General features: G+C 40.3%; 1 protein-coding gene across 12 annotated transcripts in view; it reads right to left on the bottom strand.

Moving 5' to 3' along the window:
* Positions 1-3,609: 3,609 nt before the first annotated feature.
* LOC133405878 (ephrin type-B receptor 3-like) overlaps positions 3,610-22,339 on the bottom strand; it is a 65,376-nt gene continuing 46,646 nt past the window's right edge. For 2 of the 12 annotated variants that reach the window (XM_061682873.1, XM_061682874.1), the window contains exons 7-16: positions 21,868-22,030; positions 21,516-21,624; positions 19,841-19,893; positions 19,050-19,289; positions 15,070-15,317; positions 13,724-13,939; positions 12,490-12,639; positions 12,003-12,202; positions 9,077-9,232; positions 3,610-7,291 (exon numbers count right to left, since the gene is read on the bottom strand). In XM_061682873.1, coding sequence (XP_061538857.1) covers positions 7,183-7,291; positions 9,077-9,232; positions 12,003-12,202; positions 12,490-12,639; positions 13,724-13,939; positions 15,070-15,317; positions 19,050-19,289; positions 19,841-19,893; positions 21,516-21,624; positions 21,868-22,030 — 1,644 coding nt within the window. In that variant the 3' untranslated portion in view covers positions 3,610-7,182. Of the gene's footprint in view, positions 7,292-9,076; positions 9,233-12,002; positions 12,203-12,489; positions 12,640-13,723; positions 13,940-15,069; positions 15,318-19,049; positions 19,290-19,840; positions 19,894-21,515; positions 21,625-21,867; positions 22,031-22,339 lie in introns of those variants that run through there. The other 10 variants (XM_061682879.1, XM_061682880.1, XM_061682881.1 and 7 more) reach the window with 8 other exon arrangements.

Genomic DNA, 22,339 nt, shown 5'->3' with positions numbered 1-22,339 from the left:
CCCTTACCTTCATGCCTACCGATGGTACCAATGGAGAGGAAAACTGACCTTGAGATGACAATGTCACCACTGTCTTTCTAAAGTGTGTGTAGTTCCAACTGTTTGTTATCATTTGAGATAGATTTTTCAAATGAAATAAAAAAAAGAGTAACAGCAGATGACTTATTGGGTCTTTATATCTCTTACCTTAAATTGGAGAATATATATATATATGTTTTTATGTCACTGAAGCATATTCTTAACCCTTTACAGGGCACTCATGGAAATAATTGAAACGATGTCAAACATAAAGACAATGAGTAAAGTGCTTTTAATATTTTAGTCATATTTTCCTCATATTTGTCTTTAACGTCATGTTTTCCTCATAATTGTCTTTAACATATTTAGTTCTCTTTAATTTGGAATATGTCATGTTTTCTTTGTTGATTGGCTGTGAGAAAACACATGCCTCATATTGAGGTGTAACCAATCCCAAATACGTAACCAAATCTGGTTCCTTGCCTAATAAGTGCCTACAAAGGTCATATTAACTCGTGGTTATTAGTTGGCTCTCCCACATACTAATGCCTTCCCTTCCCTTTAATCCCATGAAATGCAGAGTCTTCAACAAATTAATAAAATGCAAGTAGAAACAGATTAATATGTTGTTTGCTATGTGTTAAGTCCTTTGAAAATACAACAAGTATTATTAGTTCAGCAAGCAAAATGCATGGTATTTGTCCTTTCTCAATGAGTTTTCATGTTAGGCCATGTGATTTATTCGTCATGCAGAGTATTTCTTTTACGCCCCATTTACTATAAATTAAGACTCTAATCTTAATAATGCGAGCCAATGATGTCTTATCTCCTCCCAGCAGCATTTTAATGTGCTTGTTGAACAGCCTCGTTGTACCTGGAGGCTATCATACCACTAACATGTGACACATTCTCACCACCTGTCGAGCTTTAACCATGAACTTCAAGTCACCTGCTTGGTATGTTGACTGTTGTCCCCGTGCATTGGCAGACATAATCAACCATTTCACAGACAGAACATGCAGCTGCACCCAAACAATCGACAATAGGAGGCTTATGCAGGCCACCAAAGGCCTAATGCCCCTTTTTGAAGGTGGAAGATATGAGCTGAAATATTACAGGGTTTTGCAAGTTGTCTTATTTTTCCCTTCAAACATGAAATATTTGTAAATTCTTACTTATTACTATTTATGGTTACTGGATATGTTAAAAGAAATCACCTCACATTTATTTACAAATTGCTGTCATTTGTTAAATAATGTATGCAGTAAAGTCACAGATGGTAAGAGGACAATAAACAAACTATTTAAGTGCATAGGCAGAAAGGTGGAGTGATTGGTGGCAAAAAAGTGTTTGTATTTTGTGGTTAATGTTTTTTCCCTGCAAATGTTCAACAATTCTTCAATTAAGTTTCGGAATAATAAATTCAAATGCTTTCAACCCCAAAGTGGTACCATTTAAAATCAAATTCGAGAGTAAGGCCCAGGCATGTGAATATGCTTATATGTCAGAATTGTTTATGGTGACAATTAATAAGGCTAAGAAAGACAGATTTATTTGGGGGGGATTTAATATCAATGAATGTATTAAATATATTGATGTGACATTTTCACATTACAGTACAGTGTGTGTGTGTGTGTCTATTTTACTGAACGATTATTCATTACATTGCTCAAGTTTATTGGCATTAGCTAACTGGCTAAGATGCATTTGTGTTGTATTGTTTTTCAGGGTAAGAAATTCATTTATATTTCAGTTTTTGCAATGCTGCTGCTTTAATAATGGACCAAAACAAAGATACGCACTCAGAGTAAATCTTTGTTTATACTTCCTGCCAATTAGCAAATTGTGCAGTTGGAACGGTAATTGGGTTTTCCAGTCGACTGGCGCCTGTGCACAGCTCAGCCGAGAGAGGTCCGACGCTAAACACCTTGCTATTTGTCCAGCCATTATGTCGGGTCCCTGTGTCACCATACAGACGTGACCAATTAGCTGTGCCCAGCTCGAATGAAAGAGAGGGATTACTGCAAAAGCGCGAAGAGGGGAAGAAAAAGTAGCTTGTTGTGGGAAGCTTGTAAGGGGGAGGATGAGGGATAGTCAGTTGAGAGATGATTAGGAGTGTGTAGTGGTGGGCATTTCTCCTGTCTGTCTGCGTTTCGCATTGATCGGCATCCTGACCGACATGTGGCTAAGGCATGTGATATTTATGCTAATACTGTCCCGCAGACCGGCTGAGGATTAGAAATTAATCTTTATTGACATCCCAATCATTTTTTCCCTGCATTACAGTTTATGACATTTTTTGATGAAACAGGTCTGCACACAATCAATAGTTTCCGTCTTGGAGTACTGTGACACAATGTCAATAGATGAAGGAATGTTTATAGTGTTCCAGTTCATCTTGCAATACGTTTACCTCAAAGTGACATAGAAAGCACGGATAGAGCACTCCCCAAACAGGCCACTGTGCATGATATGGCTCGTCTGTCAGGATGCAATGTCATAGTTCCCCAAATAAGGCTTGCCGAAAAATTGTGGTAACCTCCAACCTATAGAGTTTGATTCCCCTAAAGTAATGCAATTCAGAATTTTACCAAAATTTTCAGGAAAAAAAACCACACAGCACATCTTGCAGTACATTCGTCACGAAAATTAAGGCTGAGTATGCATTGCATCCATTTTCCATGTGTTTCCCATGGGAACTTGGACGTTGACCCATGTCACTGAATGGATTATGTTCTCCACTGTAAGTAAGTATAAATACTGAGTTCATCAGTGCTAATGCATGCCCTTTAATTCCAATAGTCCAAGAGAAACCTCACCAAACAGCACAGCGAGAATGAGAAACTGAAACTCTCTCAAATATAAGATATTTTTCTTCCTGCCGACTGTGTGTGTGTTGCAAATAGCTGCAGCTATCCAGACACCGAGACCACAGATGCAAGGCTCTACATTTTCGGTAATTGGACAGGGAGAGGAAGAAGACAGGAGCCTGGGGACAAGGCGAGTGTTGGATGAGGTAGAATCTATGATCTGAGCATCTTTCTCTTATTAGCTGAGAAACAAAACCGTTGGCTCAGTGCCCTAAGAGACTAGCACATATTAATTGGTGGGTAGGAAATACAATAAAGGGAAACTGTGTTGCACATTATTGGCACATTGCGGATTTCCAACTTTTTTTAAATTTGATTGCAACAAATTTTTTGCCATCTTCTAAGATTAACGTATTTTTGCGAGTCCATTCATCCACCCACCCACCTCGCCATCTGTCTATCCACAGCCATCCTGTGTTGTTTCTTCTGCCATAAATCAATACTCACTCACAAGGTGCCTGTAGCATTACCGAAATACCGTATTTTAGTTGTTTTACGTACATTTAACTGTAAATGTCATCAAGCTAATTGAGATAACCAATGCAGTCCAAACTGCAGTCTAAACAGAATCTCAAGTCATTTCAAATCAGACCTATAAAAAATTAAAGAAAAAAAATAGTTTTAGAAGCATAGTCAGGAGAACGGGTCATGTTTCTTAAAATAATTTAATTACAAAAGAGTAATTGAAAAATATTTCTACAAGAATGCATCATATTTTTTTTTATTTGTTGTCTGCAACATCTAAGTAATCTCAATACTTTGCAAAGAGGAATTTCATCTCCAGCAGTTCCATAGTATATCCCATCTTCCTGTGGTTTGTACCGAGCATTTATACTGCCCCCCCAAAAAAAACAAAAAAACAAATGTGAAATGAGGTCAAGAAAGAAAAAAGTGGACAGAATATACTGTACTGATAACCAACTGAAGCAAAGACAGAAATGTTGACTGTGGAAAGGTTTGAGACACATTAGCAGTGTGTGTTATATGATATACAAGACAAAAAGAAAGGGCATGTTAGTCAGAATGATGATGATAGTCAGAATCTGAACACAGACTATGCTGAAAATGTTCACTCATTTTCAGGTATAAATTATCTCGGACACATTGACATAACCTTTTTACAGCAGCCAGGACAGTCACCGACGATTTAAGTTCTTTTCTGTCATGTAAATGTTAAATATTACAAGCACTTCAAATGGTCTGTGGTGGAAGTAGAGGCCATTTAATGTTCATGCAAACGCCAAAACACAGTTTTTTTTTTTTTTTTTTTTTTTTTGTGGGCACGTCTGCTGCTGTGTACAGTATATATATATATATATATATATCCAAAACAGTACAGTTCTGCTTGCCACAGTACAATTTAAAATTTTAAATCCTAATTTTACTTGTGTTATAACAACAGTGTGTGTAGATCACCATTCCAGTGCAACACGGTGTAATACACCATTTAAATCAACAAAGAGATACACAAAAAGTAAAAAAAAAAAGTACAAATATGAAGAATATCCAGCATTTTGTTTTCTTTCGTCTTGGTATGTGGCTGTTTGAAAATAAAAGGTGCATTTTGGGATCTTATTTTGTTCTCGTTGTTGCTTGCAAGTGGCAAATCTGTGCCAACAATCAATGAGTTGGAGTGTGTCTGGCCTCGTTTGGTTACTTTGCCACTGCAGTGAGTACCACAGATTGGTAAGTGCGGTACAGAGTGGAGCAGTAATTTGGTACCGTTTTGAAAATGGAAGTACAATCTGAAATTCGAATGGTACTGTATACTGCATTTGTACTTATTTACAACATTGAGCCTGATTGAGTAGTGCTCTATTGTCGACTGATAATATTACCTTGTGGTACAGCATAATTCTAAAAGGCGAGTAGGCCCTGAAGTGCACTAGTGGCAGTCTGTGGAGAAAGCATTGTAGCATAGGGAAAGAAAAAAAAAAAGGAACCCCATGGTTGTTTTGCATAATTTCCCCTATGGCTATTAACGGGACTCTCTATACAGGAGAGACATATGCATGGCCACAAACAATATCACAATATCACATCAATACACACCTGCTGTAGCATTCACATACAAATGCATTCACCTTCGAAACTTAAAGAACACACTGTCTGGAAGTTGACAAGCATGACTTCTCGACTGGTGTGTATGAAATTGATGCAATTATTTAGTAAGATGGTGCCTGCAGGTTTTGCTCGTGTGCATGCCAGAACTGTTCATCAGCAGAAGCCTGTGCCGAGACAGGATGATTGCAGGCCAGACAGGAAATGAAGAGAGATAATGATAGGTCAGCCTGCCATATGTCTGTGTTCACCGTGTCCCAGCAAAGTCAGACCAGTTAGAAGCATTAATGGACCTGACAGACAAGACCAATAGGTTTCTCTTCTGACAGCTCTGGATTCTTTGATGAAGATCATCTTTTACTGAAGATCCTTGCATGGAACCTCTTCTCAGGGCTAGTTAATAAAATGTACTTTTGTTTGAACTACCTCTTACTGTATGCTTAAAATTCTACATAAAATAAGTTGACGAAAAAGGTTTTTGAATTGAAAAATATGCCAACATTTTGTTCACTACTCACTGCTTCAAAAGGTCAGTTTACATTTAGAGCATGGATTCAGAAGTTGAAATATCTCTTACTAAGAATCAACATGAGATTGTAGTTTAATTTATTACCTTTAACTAAAGCACTCAGCTAGCCGAGCTGCTCTTCATCTCTCTCTTCATCCCTACGCCTTCATGATATTTCATGTCGCCAAAGAATGCTTTGTTTCATAGTTACATATTCTACGGTTCTTACAAAACATGTACTTGCTGTTTGGAGCGACAACAAAATACAATATGCAATGTACTGTATATGTCATTTATTATTATTAATTTTTAATCATCATCAATTCATCAGCTGAATCCTCTTTGCGTTTCCATCTGATTGTTTCATGTCCAGGTTCCCAAATGGTCTAATGATCCATTTGGTAGATGGTGGTCGGGAGGTGTGGGAGAGGGGATGGGTCACAAATAAATACATGGGGAAGGATGTCAACAAATTAAAACAATAATTTTGATTATTTCTTAATCCATGTACTAGTAAGAAGAAAGTTGTCCACGATGGGTTTCTCTGCATACCATATATGCATATATATGTTTCTCCAAAGTTGACTTTCTGATTCCGTAAAAAAAGGATGTTTTTAACAGTTGTCCACAGAATATAGCATAATTGTTCCAGATATAATTGCTCCTTGTCACGGTTCAGTTCATGCGTTAATTCTCCACAGTGGCAAATAGCGGAAGCTGTATTGTACAGTATACTTGTGTGCAACGTGACACACCTGCACATCCAAGCACACTTAATTACACATACGCTCACTCACACACACAGACGCACACATACACACACTAAAAAGGCCTAGTGGTCTGTCTATTGTGTTGCCACAGTCATTGTGTCCCCATCTCACAGCAAGAGTCCACTTGGGGTATTTCATTTTGACCAGCCATTTTGAAACCACAAATCTCTCTAAAATTTAAGAAAGTCTAAATGAAAGGAAAAAGTTCAATGTGGACAAAAAAAAAAATAAAAACATTTTTTTTTTCAATGAAACTGTTGATGAGCAAATGATCCCGATCTTGTAAAAACCCTCCTTCAGGTCAGCATGAGTCCAACTGTCCTTAAACAAGTATTTGACTGACCTCCATAATTATCTGATGCTTTCCTTCAGTTCATCATAGCACCTCACCCTTCTTGAGCAAGTGCCCTTTTATACATAACACATCTTCAATATGAAGATGGTAAACAACACATGCTCAGTGAAACAACTTCAGGGAAAGAATTGTCAACTCTCTCCTTTTAGTTTTTTCTTTCTTCCAGCATCTTCATTCTTTGCTATTGTCCATCAAAGCTGGGTTGCAGGGCTGAGGGAAGGGGGTTCTCACATCAGGATCACTGTGACATTTCAGTTACCAAAGACAAGCTCCCTAACACACAATCATGCAAAGTCAGCCTACACCAAACCTGGTGAGGCGTCAATGGGATGGGTAAACTGACCCCTCTTTCAGGGACACACAAGTTGTGATTGAATAGAAAAAACTACATGATGAATAACATAAAACAGGAAGTGGTGGTGGTGAAAAACAAAAAGTAAACAAGTCTGAGGCACTGCAAGTCAGTTTTGTAGTGTCTAATTGGCAGAGATGGGTCAGGCAGCTTGGATTTTTCCAATGGCTCAATCTGGCACGGTTCCTCCCCCTTTTCTATCTCAAACTGGCCGTCTTGCAACTGCAACACTGTGGAAGCCTCTTTCTTCACACCTGGACAGGAAGTGTTTGGTTCATCTGTAGTCTCATGTCCTGAATGCTACCTAGAATCTTCTTCTGGTGGCCGGCCAATGTAACCCCTATCCTCAGCAAGTCCCTGAATGGTGGAAAGAGCAAAAGAGGAAGAAGGGAAAGTGAGTGCAGGTGGTTCAGTCATAAAAAAATAAAATAAGACAAAGATCACATTTCAAACGTTGAACTGTAAATCCAATTTCAGGCCCAAGTAAACACATGTAAGAATAATGATGATCCACTGTCTTGGTCATCCCCCATAAATGCCTCCCTCACTTTAAGTCAACAAAACGGGAAATGCGGGAACATGCTTCTGTTGCTCAGCAGGTGAGCAAAGGGCATGAGTTCAACTGCCAGAAAGTGACAGCTAATGATTAAATAGCAAATGTAGCTACTGTTAGGCAAGTAGACATGTAGAGCTGCGCGACATGCCCAAAAGCTTCTGTTTCCAAGAAGTGCAGGTTTTTGTGTTTCCTTTGTTACAAGTTGTAAAAGGTACGATAATACCCAATTCGTGGAAGTAGAAAGATCCCTGGACAACAGAGAATCATCACGGGGAATAATTTAAAAAAAAAAAAAGTAGACGACAAAACCATGCTTTTTGATCAGGGATTCAAAAATACACACAATTCAAAATGGCATTTTTTTCCCATGTTGCAAACTATTTCTATGGAAGATACAACTATCACCATTTGCCTACACAATCCTGAGTTTAAAATATATATCAAGCGAACTCCACTTTACCACTTGATGGAGGCATGGCTTTAAGGAACATTTTGTTTGGTTGTTTGATGTAACATATAGATATTTCCATGCAGGTAAATGCACATTTAAAACACCTAGGAGAGTGCATCATCTTCATTACTTAAGAGGGTCTAATCCAATCCTTCTGGGGCAACGATTAGTTTACTGTTGGGACTCTGCCACAGTCTGTGTCTGCTCCGTTCAATCACACACAAATAGTGGATAATCTAATACTGTATTACACTCAGATACCTAACACTGTGCTTGACCCAGGGACTTGTGGCTTTATCTATTTGAGCTCAACCCAGAACACAAACATGCAAATATGAGCGAACACACCAATTATTCATCGCACAAATACATTAAGGTTTTTGTTTTTTCATAGTTTTTCCATCACCACTCGGCACAGCGACAGAGGATAAAATGATAATAAATGGGCGTCATTAGAGGAATTACTGGCCATTTGGGGCAACAGAGAGCCACAGTACACCACACCTGTCAGCCTGACCAAATTGAAACAAATTACCCCCACCTCTAGTGCCTATTACGCGGCTAATGAGGAGGATTTATTTATCATTACAATCGTCATTCATTTACTTGATCATCACTGGCATCCTATTTTCATGAGTTCCATTACATAATTTCCTGTTTGTGAACAGCAGGAGGCAGGTGAATTTTCAAGGTAAACAATTAGATGGCTGAGGGGGAAAAAATCCATAGTCAATATGAGTCTGAATTAAATCATACTATAAACGTTCATGCGATTGGCTGGCAACCAGTTCAGGGTGTACCCCGCCTCCTGCTCGATGTTAGCTGGGATAGGCTCCAGCACGCCCGCGACCCTAGTGAGGAGAAGCGGCTCAGAAAATGGATGGATGGATGTAAACGTTCAAGACAAGATTTACAACTAGAGGACAGTGAAGCAATTCCTACAGCGTTGGTGTGTCTGCTTAGTGCTTTATTTCCATCATTTGTTTTTTTCTATTCATGTGATAAACTTACACTATGACTGCCCCTTCACTATCATCACCACCACAACACGTTTAATTTAGCCTTTTTAAAATTCTGGCAAGGTCAAGCCACATTCCGCTATTTAGGCCTGATTAGCTGAAGCGACTCCACTCACTCTGCTGTCATCTGGGCAACCAGGTCAAAGGAAGCAAATCCGGCATTGATGAAATTGTCATGGTAGCGGCTCATCTTGATGGCGTCCAGCCAGTCTCCCACAGTGGTGAAAGTTGTGTAGTCTGGCACGCAGCGGTCAAGCAAGGGTTGGGATACCCTGCGTGGTGGAAGGCAGGTAAGGAGGAGAGAGAAAGAGAGAGAGGGTTAAGGTGGTTACTCCATTGCCTCTATGGGCCAACCGAACACTCTCAAAACGCCTCACTGCTGAGCGCCACCTCACCACCTCTCCTCCTCTCTCCTCTCCTCTCCGCCACATGTAAGGAGTGGTGCCATTTGTGTGGGGGGATGGAGCTAAGTGGGTGTCACTTTAATGAGTGGAGAGACTGGCTGGAGGTTTGGTTGGTGGATGCTGGCGCTGCAGCTGGTGAGGAGGGTGTATGTTCACAAATGAAATATTATAGATATAAAAATATAGCAATTATTTTTAGAATTGAATTTAAAAAAAAAGACTCAGACAGTATATTTGGCAATTGGCCGTAGCATTCACAAAGAACTTGACGAAGACAGGCTATTGCTTTGAAGTCGGAATATTGGCGGGGCAATTGTGCTCCCCATGTATACAGAACAGTGACCCGCGAAAAGATGGAAAATCCTGTATTTAGCAGGCAGTGTAAAATGGGCTTTTAGGTCTTTAGAGTAAAAAAAAAAAAATCCTCTGTGTGCAGGCGACACTGGGATAATAATGATGGGTGAATATGAAAAACCCTTTAAATTAGGAATTGGAATCCACAAAAAACATCTATTAATGAAAATGGAAAATAATATTTGTAGTAACAGCTTTCAATCAACTTTAAAGACTTTCTGCATGGCTTCGGCGCGTGCTGGTTAAAATCAACGGGTATTCATTAGATACTGAATAAAAAGCATTGCAAAAACCTGGAAATATGAAGAGGGTAGACTTCCTCTGAGTTTGTGGGAATGTCTTTACAGTGTGAAGTATCATTTGAGGGAGTGTATTTAGGCGACAGATTGGGTGACAAAGTGATGTTTTGTTTATCAAGACAAACAAGGTTTAGCAGTATATATTGATTAGTATGCATAGGGATCATTTCCAGATTACCATTAAAGAATATTTGTGAGTGAATGTATATTGTATCTTTATATTGCTATTGTATACTGTGTACCAGTGTTGTTTTGTATGAAAAGTATTTTATTCCTGCAGTGTTTTGCATAATCCTTCACCCATACAGTATTTCACAACAGGCCAAAGAAGGAACCCTTTTAAAAAGAAAAAAACTCAAGCCCCTATGCTGATCAGTGCTTCAGATAGAGAGGCCACCTTGGAAGTTTAATAAAACTGTAACAACTCAGAGAAAAGTGGAAGGGATGAAGAAGAGATGGGAGAGGAGAGTTAGAGGGAGGTGTGTTGAGGGAGAGTTGGGAGAGAGAAAGACCTGGGAGCAGCCAGAGAGAAAGAGCGCTACTGTCTCTTCTCTTCTCTGCTCTGTTGAGCCCTGTCATCCTTTTTGATGGCATTAGATTCATTAACAATTAAAAGAGGAATGAAGAACGGTGGAAAAAGAGAGAACAGGCAAGGAACTGGTGCTAATAACTGTGATACAGAGGCTCCATTGAGTGGTGTAGATTGAGTGATTTTTAATAAGAGCTATGCTTCAGCGCTCAAGGCTTCGAGCTGTCGTTAAAGCCAGACTAGGGGTCTTCTTTAATAGGCTATTGTTGGTGCGCCTTCTCTAAAGTTATCTTAAAAAAGACCCAGAATGTTGCTGGCCACATGTGCGCAACTAGTAGGAACACAGTAGAAACACAGGGTAATGTCCTAGTATCTCCAATGGTAATGACATGAGCCACAACTAAAGGTTTCTCCAAACTGGAGGTCATTATTTTTTTTGAAGACTGCAAAGCAGTGGGTGTTTGGAATATCTGTTTGTAAATCATGAGAGAAGCAAAGCAACAGCTGAAAGAAAACTACATAAATGGCCAAACGCAATGGGAGCCTGGACGAGTATCACAAATACTATTGCTCATTACTCTGACCACCTACGGTGCAGTTTGTAATGATGTCAAACATGACGATTTTACATCATTCAAAGAACTTTATGACAAACTATGTTAGGTAGCCCCCAGCTAGCCTTCAATGCCAAACAGGACAAGCCGTCTCTCCCTATCGCAGATTTGTCGGCAGGAGGCCACCTCTCTGCTGGCCCGTTTAAAATCTTGTTAGTGGCTAATTAAAAGGCGCTCCCATCTTCTTTTTGCATCGCCTTAATCGAGCTAATTAACTGCACGCTTAATCTTCTAAGAACGGCACTACAGTGGCCAACCGAGACCCTGGTTTCCCCCTTGAGCACAACCCAGGATTGTCGGCAGACTTCCCTCAGGACAAAAATACCCTGATGCAGGGACAGACAGATAGGTCACCCCCTCCCCAATCCCAATCACTCAAACTCTGCCACCTTACAATATATCCTTCAAACTCTTTCTAAGAAACAGCTTGTGGATAATGACAGCGCTACTCAGATAGAAAGAGAGGCCACCTTGGAAGTTTAATAAAGAGACATACATAGAGAGCATAACTGAGCTCCTTGTTTGCAAACATATTTATTTTAAGTGACTAATTTAGATCCACATACTGGCCCAAGTTTAATTTTGCAGGAATTGTGTAGATCTAGTGGAAAATGGTGACCCTTTGAGAATGTGTTGGATAAAGAGTGTTTGCACAGTAGAATACAATATTGTGATAGCTCTGGATTATGCTTAACTACCGGTAGCACAAAAAGTCTTGAGTAGTTGCATGACTAAAGCCATGATGTCCCCAAACTCTGATCCAGTAAACATCTAAGATTTTTAAGGGACGAGTCAAACCAAACATTGATTCCTGCCATCTGCCCACCAATCCTCCTACTTACCCGGTAGACTGTGTGCTGTTAGTGACCACTTTGAGGCTTGCGGCATTGCGGATTAGTTTATCCAGGGTGGCAACAATCTGAGTGAATTTGGGCCGCAGGTTGCGCTCTTTCACCCAGCAGTCTAACATGAGCTGGTGTAGTGCTGTGGGGCAGTCCATCGGCGGGGGCAGTCGATAGTCCTGCTCCACAGCATTTATCACCTGTGAAATGATCATAAAGAAACAACGGTAACCTCCACTTGCCAAATATTTGTAGAGAAAAAGGGAAAGCGAAAAAACTCTGAAAATGAGTCAAATGACAAAAAAGCTCATCAGAGAAAGACTTCTAGTAAAAGATGTAGATTGTGGGTAGGTGAGAAAAATGTTGAAAAAGGCAGAAAAGCCAGAATGGTGAGACAGAAAACAAGGTATTCCTAGTATGCAATGCATTTGAACAGAAACCTTCAACAGTCTAAAATACATCTGCACTTGTCATTTTGTGAGCTTACATCTTGATTGCTCATGTCCCAATATGGCCGCTCTCCATATGACATCACTTCCCACATGACAATGCCGTAGCTCCACACGTCACTTGCTGAGGTGAACTTCCTGTAGGCAATCGCCTCCGGTGCCGTCCATCGAATAGGGATCTTCCCTCCCTGTGGATATGCGAATGAGTAGGTGAGCATGAAATACTGGCGGGATGGAGCACAAACACAGAGTCACACACATACAAGAGGAAAAGAGAGGGTGAGATAAATGCAATCCGAGGAAACATTTATGCACAAACACAAGGGTGCAAGACATACAACATACAAGGTTAGTAGCATGGCTACAAAACAATGACATTTAGGAACATATGAAGTTTGGATAACAACAATATGCATGTGTTACAAATGTATTCATCCATCCATCCATTTTCAGCACCGCTTATCCTGGTTAGTGTCACGGGGCGTTGGAGCCTATCCCAGCTGGCGAAAGGCAGACTACACCATGAACTGGTCACCAGTCAGTCACAGGGCACATATAGGCACGGGCAACCATTTGCACCCACATTCACACCATCACTGAGTGGGAACTGAACTCACCCAGCCCGCACCAAAGTCAGGCAAGTGTACCACTACACCATCAGTGACCAAATTTATTCATGTTGGCTAATAATGTGTACTGATTAGCTGAACAAGCTAGTGTTAATTTCTATATTTTGTTCATATTTGTATGTTATTTTTTATATAAATATTATATAAATAAAACAACAATAAATGAATTAGTCTAATAAATTAGAGGTTGCTGTTGCTAACTGTCATTAGACAGTTGGTGTTATAGAAAACAAAACAAATTGTCCCTGCACTAACTGCTTTGGTGGCAAATTTTGCAAAATGCTGCATTTTTTTGCTACAAAATATATTATTTTCAGCAACTGCTAGCAATTATTGTAGAGTGCAGTGCAAAGAGGGTTAGCACATGTAAAAAATGGCATGTTAAAATAAAAAGTAATGTAATACAGTGTATACAATACTGGACTATGAGTATCCCAATATCCCTTAATAGAAAAACATGGTGGTGTCAAGGCGAAGTAGACCTGTTCCACTCTCATGGATTCCTTTGGTGAGTTGGGCTCAGATTTATAATTTACTTATTAATACATGATTTATTAATGTAAAAATGTTAGATGTAGCACGAGTATACACACACAAGCACACACGGACACACACACACAGACAGATATTGTCAGAAGCTTACTAGTGAGCTTGTGTAGGTCGGGTCTGTAGGGTCATCCTCAAGGAAACGAGATAGGCCAAAGTCAGACACCTTGCACACCAGGTTACTGTTGACCAGGATGTTACGGGCAGCCAAGTCTCTATGCACGTAATTCATATCTGAAAGGTACTTCATTCCTGCTGCGATGCCACGCAGCATGCCAACGAGCTGAATCACTGTGAACTGCCCATCATTGAGCTGGCAAAGGAAAAGAGAACAGAAGATTAACTGGATTGTAAAACAATGTCAATATAACTTGGCTTCTTTTTATTTATCTTTTCTCTTGTCAGTTATGTGTACCTTTTTAATATAATGTAATTTCTCATGTATAATGCTCATTCCCCCCCCCCAAAAAAAAATGTCAATAGTGCACATTATACATAGGTACAGGGAAAAATGGTGAAAAAAACTTACACATTTTATAAATGTATGGTCATCTAGAGGTTATAAAAAAGCTATACATGTCCATTCCAATATGCCACCACCACCTAGAGGTTATGAAAGAAGTGTAGCCTACACTTTCATTCCAATAGGACAGGGGTACGTATGATGGCATATATGTACACTTGTGCTCATAAGTTTACATACCCAGGCAGAATTTGTGAAATATTGTTCTCATAAATACGACTGATGACTGAACAACAACCATCATTAATTTCTTTAAGGTTATGTTTTGTTTAATGGTAACGCTTTTCTGAAATGTTTGACAGTTTAATTTGAAACGCATTAAAATAAAATAAAATGTGTTTCTCCATGTTTTCATTGAATAATTGTACCCATCTTACAAATTATGCCTGGGTAATCAAGCATATGAGCACAACTGTGTGTTTTCTCATTTACTAAATAAAAGTAGGGCTGTGAATTTCAAAATAAGACCAAGTAAATAAAAACAAAGTATTACGTGTTCAAATAAAGCGATTAACTTCAGAATAATTCCTTGAAAAAACTAACAAAATACAGACAATCATGTTTTGTTCATATGGGTAGAAGCAAAATCATGCATTGTAAAAATGCATTATACATAGGTAGAAAAGTTTTCCAGAATTTTTAGGTCAACTTTGGGGGTGCATTATACACGAGAAATTACGGTACTTTACATTTTCTACTCATTTTGTTTACTGAAGCTTTCATACTTCATACTTTACAATTTCTATTTTACTGTCACCAGTTACATAGATCATAATGTCGAGCAAACCTGAATAACTTGTATCTTCAATGTAACTGAAGTAAATAATTGCATATTTTTGCAGATAATTCTCAAAGCATTACTTAAATTGAATATCTCACAATTGCGATGAAAAACTTGAGTGGATTAAATTTGTCCTCACCCTAAGGAAAGAATCCAGTGCTCCATTTTCCATGAATTCAGTCACAATCATCACTGGTCGACTCTTGGTGACCACACCTTCCAAGCGGATGATATTGGGGTGGTCAAACTGGCCCATAATGGATGCCTCTGAGAGGAAGTCTCTCCTCTGTCGGTCAGTGTAGCCCACTTTGAGAGTCTTGATAGCAACAATGATCTCACGGCGGCCAGGAAGCTTGAGGCGACCTCGGCATACCTCACCAAACTCTCCTGCGCGAGCCCAGATGGTGACAGCAGAGAGAAACAGCAAGGAAGGAGAGGAATGATGGAAAGAGAGAGAGACAAAGGGTGGGGAGAGATGTATGATGGAAGAGTGGAGGAGAGTGGGGGAGAATAGGGGATAGGGGACAATTAACTGGTTAGAACCAAGGAAAAAGCAAAGGGCAGCAGGTGTAGGACAGGGGAAACTGCACGAGAAAGCCAGGACTCTAGGCCATAGTCAAAGGACGGCGATGATGGAGGAGCACACTGTGATTATGTGCTAATAAACTAAAGCATTTAATACAAAATGTGAGTTGATGTACAACCCCAATTCCAATGAAGTTGGGACGTTGTGTTAAACATAAACAAAAACATAATACAATGTTCTGCAAATAATGTTCAACCTATATCGAGGATCTGTGATGGTATAGGGCTGTGTTAGTGCCAATGGCATGGGTAACTTACACACCTGTGAAGGCACCATTAATGCTGAAAGGTACATACAGGTTTTGGAGAAGGCTGCCATCCAAGCAACGTCTTTTTCATAGACGCCCGTGCTTATTTCAGCAAGACAATGCCAAACCACATTCTGCACGTGTTACAACAGCGTGGCTTTGTAGTAAAAGAGCGTGGGTACTGGACTGGCCTGCCTGCAGTCCTGACCTGTCTCCCATGGAAAATGTGTGGCGCATTGTGAAGCGTAAAATACGACAACGGAGACCTCGGACTGTTGAACAGCTGAAGCTGTACATCAAGCAAGAATGGGAAAGAATTGCACCTACAAAGCTTCAACAATTAGTGTCCTCAGTTCCCAAACGTTTATCGAATGTTGTTAAAAGAAAAGGTGATCTGCTCAGACCCAGAAACCCAGAAATATGACCCTGCCCCAGCTTTTTTGGAACATGTTGCAGCCATAAAATTCTAAGTTACTGATTATTTGCTAAAAACAAAGTTGATCAGTATCAACATTAAATATCTTGTCTTTGCAGTGTATTCAATTAAATATAGGTTGAAAATTATTTGCAGAACATTGTATTCTGTTTTTGTTTATGTTTAACACAACGTCCCAACTTCATTTGAATTGGGGTTGTAGAAATTTAAATAATGGCATGTGATGGCAATAGGAGTGGATGAGGCCGGTATTAGGAAGGGTGACATTTACAGTGGGGAGTGGAGCTAAGCTTTGGAAGGGTCGGAGAAGTAGGCACAGGAGGAGGAGATAGGTGGAGATAGAAGTTTTGGGGTCCTGGGGCCGGTGGATGGTTTATGTTTTGAATCTATACCAAGTGTGATGACCACAGTAATCCATGGCAACAGGGGTCAAAAGGTGGCACAGTGAAGGAAGTTGTGGGCAACGGGGGCAGGAATGTAAGGATGGAAGAGGGACATAAAGGAGAGGAGGGGGACATGGAAGATGAGATTGTCACTGCAAATGCTGGGAAGCAACGGGTTTCAAAGTAGTAGCCTCAGCAACAGGAGAGCTGTCGTAGTAGTAGTAGTAGTAGCAGTAGTAATGGTAGTAGCAGAAGCAGTAGTAGACACTCCCTTCTCTGCCATCACAACACCCTCTATTTTGGCTCGCATACAATGATAAGAAAAATCCGTCTCACTTGGCACAATCCTGCAGTATTTTGAGCAGATACAGTATATAACTATAAAATATATCAAATACATTGAAAATGTTTAGCATTTACACAACAACAACATAAAATGTCAGGGAAGGCTCTTCGAGGAGAGAACTAACCAGAAGTATTATGTGCAAGGACTGTGTGTCAAAGTAAAAACTAGATTGGCTGAATGTATTCTCAAATTAGTTCAGTGGAATCCAACCAATTTTGGTTTAGGGTCACTATGATATCCTGCCGCTTTCAAATATCGATATTATATTTTACTCCAGGGGAATCTGGGGAAAATGTAAGTCAATGCTACCTTTTAACTAAACAAGTTATGGTAATTGTATTAGAGCCCACATTTGCCCCAGGAGATGCTTCATAGAACAACTGACAACATTTTACAAACTAGAACCATCTGACTGTAGGTGGTTTTCAACTTTTAAATCCACCAATTTAAATTAAATTTGCAAAAATGGAAGTAGTGTGAGACTACAATATTGTCACCAGCAGCCTAATTTCTGTTTTCCTTTGAGTCATGAGACTGTTGAAATGTGTAGTCATCAAATACTCCTTGACAAGAAATAACATCATTGTCCTTGCACAGCTACTTTCTGGTTCCCTGGAATGGTTTCACAAGAACTTTAGACTAGATAATAAATCAAGGGTCCTATTTTTGTGACTAGTGTAAATCCGGCATAGCGGGCGGTGCAACTGTGTGCCAGGGGCAGGTTAGACTGGTGTTGGTAATTTCATAGAACAGCGCAGGAGTTGGAGAAGTGGGCGGTCTGCGCCACTGTGGTTGTATTTACAGCCGTCTTCATTCTCTGCTAATCAAAGCGGCTCCTCTCATTCCCTGTTTATGTGGCGTAATGACAATCCTGATGAAGTCATCTCTGTGTGGAAGAGGACGATGCGTCCTTGCAGAGATCCGTGCGTGGGTGGAGCATTGTCACTGCTCTTGGCGGGTGTGGTAACAGATAATGTAAGCAACCAGGTACACTTTTTAAATACAGAATGAGATGGTGAAAACAGTTGCCGACTTAAATATGACTGCGGACCTCAGTATCTGTCTGCCTGTGCCCCAATCAAATTCACCAAAATTGAGACCAGCTGTCAGTTAGATGTGGTCTGAGCAGATAAATTTTAGATCAAATTCCTGCCACCAAATTGTCACTCTGCTCTGTGCATCCCGATGGACACACTCTCGCTGCACCGGAATGCCCAGCTTTGTGCAGACCGGTCTGCCAAATTGGTAAACATGCGCCGCCAGCCTTGCACTTCATCAGAAATGCAAAATCAGAGTCGGCATATGTGAACTGCCGCAGATGTGCTGTCTATGAAAATAAAGCCCCTAAATCGTGACAAAAGATAAAATGTGTTTCAGAATTGAGGGTTCCACGAAACTCAATGACTATTTTAGTCTACTTCAAACTTGACTTTGAATGAACTCATAACTGTATCACAGAGGTCAGCAATGTTTCAAAACAGTGAGCCAATTTCCATGAAAGTTGTAAAATAACTGTGAGGTCACTTCTACAGTATATTGCATGACCTTCGATGTTTCCCGATAGATGTATATTTTTTACAAATAAAAATGAAAAGAATAAAAGCATGTTTCTAAAAAAAGATAACCAGCTAGAAGGGTCACAGGACAAGTCCAATGATTATGTGACTTTTAATGTTCTCGAGGTTATTTTATGTGAGCTGTATGTTTTGCCTTTTGCTCAATTTAATGACTACAACAGAATTATTGTTTTAAAAATAATAATTAGCTTTGTAGGTAGTCAATAATATTCTCATATATTGCTTGCATGCACATATTTCATGTAATTCAAATATTGTTTTCGCAGTATAGCAGTTTGAAGCTTTCTTAATCGACTTGATAGAGATTGATAAACAAACTGCTGTGCGTGTTTATGAAAGATCTATGTGAAACCAGTCCAAGGATTGGACTCAACTTTCGCAACACAACTGAAACAATCATCTAACAACTGTAAAAAAAATTGGGGTGTCTCTGAGAATCACGTTTAATTAAAGAATAAAATTTAGCTGGAGAAATCTGTGAGACTAGACTAGAGAGGAATTACTAGAGGTGACAAGTCTGACGGGGAAGGGGGTAAGGGCATACCGATGAATTGAGTGAAAGTACCGCTTGGTGTGAAGTCCTCTAACGGTATGGCCTGGAGGTGACTAGCAGTCTTCCCCCTGTAGCTCAGGAGCTTTGGTGGGTTACCTGCGCCGATGACCTCCTCGATCTTCACGCATGAGACGTCAATCTCTTTGGCAAACTCCCTCACAGCTTCGTTGGGGTCCTCGTAGGTGAAAGGGTCAATGTAGACCTTCATTCCAGGAGTGACTATAGGGGATTCAGTGGCAAGAACAGGAGAGTGAATTTATGTTGCCAAAGTTTAGTTAAATAGCTATACATGTTGACATCTAGCAGCGCGGGTCAATTTAGTTTCGGTTGATTCTCAGAAAATATGATCGGGGTAGGGTTTCCACGACAGTGTAGAAAAGAATAGAATGGAGCTTGTCTCTGTCACAGTACTGTATAAAGGCAGGATGCCGTTATCTGCAATTGAAGTGACTAATCACCCTCAACCAATCATCGGACTGCAGTGTGCCATGTTCCACCCTTTAGGTAGTTTGGCACTGCAGTTGGTATCACAGAGCAGGATGTCGAATAGTGGCATGATATAAGTCAGTTATTTTGGAAATCTGCAAAACTAAACAGTACAGAAATAAACTGAGCTGTACTGCTTAGTGGTAACAAAACTTTTGTGTTGCTCTGAAAACATCACACGACATCTTTTTCCAGTTTAGAGATGCTTAGTCGTTTCTCAGTGGGAAAATGTGATTTAAAAAAAAATGTTTAATGGATGACAGGAAATGGAAAAGCATGCTAGCAAAGATACTTACTGTACTGCTGTAGTTTCTCTGTGTATTCTGACTCCGAACCATTCCTTTGCTTTCTGTTTAGAAAAAAGTAATAATAATAATAATCACATGAGCAACAACAAGGTGAAAATACAGTGACAGTGCAGATACAGATCTCTATTGATGTCTGGAACAGCATAACCACACACTGTTTTGGAAACAGAGAAACATGGTGTATTCGGATTGGATCAGTGCTGGCGGGTGTCACAACATTGTCTGAAACAGCAATTAAAACTTCAGTTTCTGTCCCTTCAACATGAGCAGCTTAGACAAACACAGACACACACTGTTTGCCCCCCTTACACTTGCATCAAAGTGTTAATTCGCTTCGCCTTAGTTTCTCCATAGATGCTTGCTTTCTTGCTGTGTTTTTAATCCACTCCACAGTTAAATTTTTCGCCCTACCCCTTTCTCTCTTTCTTTTTGCTAAAAATTTCCATTTTCCCCCATTTGTACTTGGGGAAGTTGCAAGGCGGCTACAAATAAAGTATTGCATAGCGAGACGGCAGGGTTTTTGACATTACATGTTTATGTGCTTCATTTGTTGTGTAACTAGTAACAACACTCGCAATAATACCCAGTGGTGATCTCCATCTTATTTCAAATTCTAATTTGGACCCGGAATATGCCGAAGCCCATATTATTATTTTCTCTCAATTCTTTTGTGGAAGTACAGGCAGTAGTTAAGCTGAGAACGTGCGAGAGACAGAATGAAATGGTATGAAAACAGAGGAGAGTGGAGAGGCAGGAGGGGTGAGAGGAGGGGAAGCCAGGGAGATTATTACTCATTGTAGCGTGACCGATGCCCACGCTTGTCAGCCACTGCCTGAGCGGGTTTGAGAAGGGAACTGAGTAGGCGCCTGTCGGTGGTGGGTGACAACCTTTCACATGTATATTTGCATATATCTGCTTGACAAATAAGTTGTATAAGGACAAACAAATGGAATATGTTTAAACCACCGTGATATTTGACTTTGTGAAAGCTGTAAAAGCAGAGTTTGTCGTCCATATGAAAGACCCCTGGGCTGTTTGTGGTCACAAAACTGTACACTTGGTGCTGAGTTTGGCGCTCAAGCCAATGAGGTCAAACAGCTGCTCCATCATGTTGCGTTCAGTGTGTAAAGTGACATTTTACCCCAAGATGCTTACTATTCACAGACTCACAAGGCTGTCTGGTATTCAGTGGCCATATAGGTGGCACACAGCAATCCACTGTGGCAGTTCTGGGATGAACTGAAAATATCCTCTGCAAAAGTCCCACTATTTGAACATGTTCTGAGGTATAGTACGTTTTGAAAAAGTGATTTTCCTCAAACTGTGTTGCTACGCAAAAATGCTTCAGCTCACTAATTCATTCATCCACTTCTATAACATGACTTAACAAATATTATCTGGATTGACTTATAGAGTTGGCGGCACGGTGGTCGACTGGTTAGCACATCTGCCTCACAATTCTGAGAACCCTTGTGGAGCTTGCATGTTCTCCCCGTGCCTGCGTGGGTTTTGTCCAGCTAGTCTGGTTTCCTCCCCAAAACAGACATTGTAGGTTAATTGAAGACTCTACATTTCCCGTAGTTGGAATGTGAGTGCGAATGGTTGTTTGTCTATGTGTGCCATGTTATTGGCTTTTTTCATTGGATAGGAATCATATTCATACCTGAGGCAGACAATGGCGATGACTACAACAGCAATGATGAAGACAAAGACTGCAGTGGCTGATCCTACGATGAGGGGTAGTTGCTCCTGCCACAATTTCGGTGGGTCAGCTTAAGGGTCAAGGAGAAAGAAACGTATGTGAAATTTATGTGAATAGGCTTGCATGGTTTGCTTTTCACAATTAGGCAGGTTCTTTTTGTATGCAAAATGGGTGTAGTAACATCAAGCTCTATAAGCCTCAGAGCCACCATTGTTATCAAAGGCATATCCATATACTACCATGAAGTTTCTCTGCTACGACCCATATATATATATACCCCTGAATAATAAAAACTTGTATGAGAGTGACATACTTTGCAGGTTGGTACTGAAGTCAGCTGGGCTGCTATAACGGCCATAACCAGCCACTGTTCGTGCACGGACCTGCACCACATAAGGTGTACCAGCCTTGAGACCTTCGATGCGGGCATTGCTTCGTTGGGCCGTCATTGTATGAGCGATGGCTTCGCCCTGATCCTGTAGAGACACATCGTCAATGATGAAAACTACTGAAAAATAGCATAAAACATGCCGTACAAGATCCCTGGGATGTCTCATTAATCCTCATCCCATTCCGATGAGCTGCTGTTCCTAACACGGCTGACCAATTTCACTTTGTTAACTGTTCAAAAGGGAATGAAAAAGTAAGAAGCAGAAATAGTGAGACATGTTTTTGCTGGCTTGCTAATCTTTTGGGATGAGGGCAAGACAACAAACAGCAGATATACACTGAATGCCTTTGTTTACTCCCTGAGGCACTCCAGTCACAGTTCTGTGCACCCCTGA

This window comes from Phycodurus eques, chromosome 8 (genome assembly GCF_024500275.1).
Source record: "Phycodurus eques isolate BA_2022a chromosome 8, UOR_Pequ_1.1, whole genome shotgun sequence".
Taxonomy (NCBI): domain Eukaryota; kingdom Metazoa; phylum Chordata; class Actinopteri; order Syngnathiformes; family Syngnathidae; genus Phycodurus; species Phycodurus eques.
The sequence above is the reverse complement of the archived record's forward strand: the minus strand, read 5'-3'. Positions and strand labels throughout refer to the sequence as shown.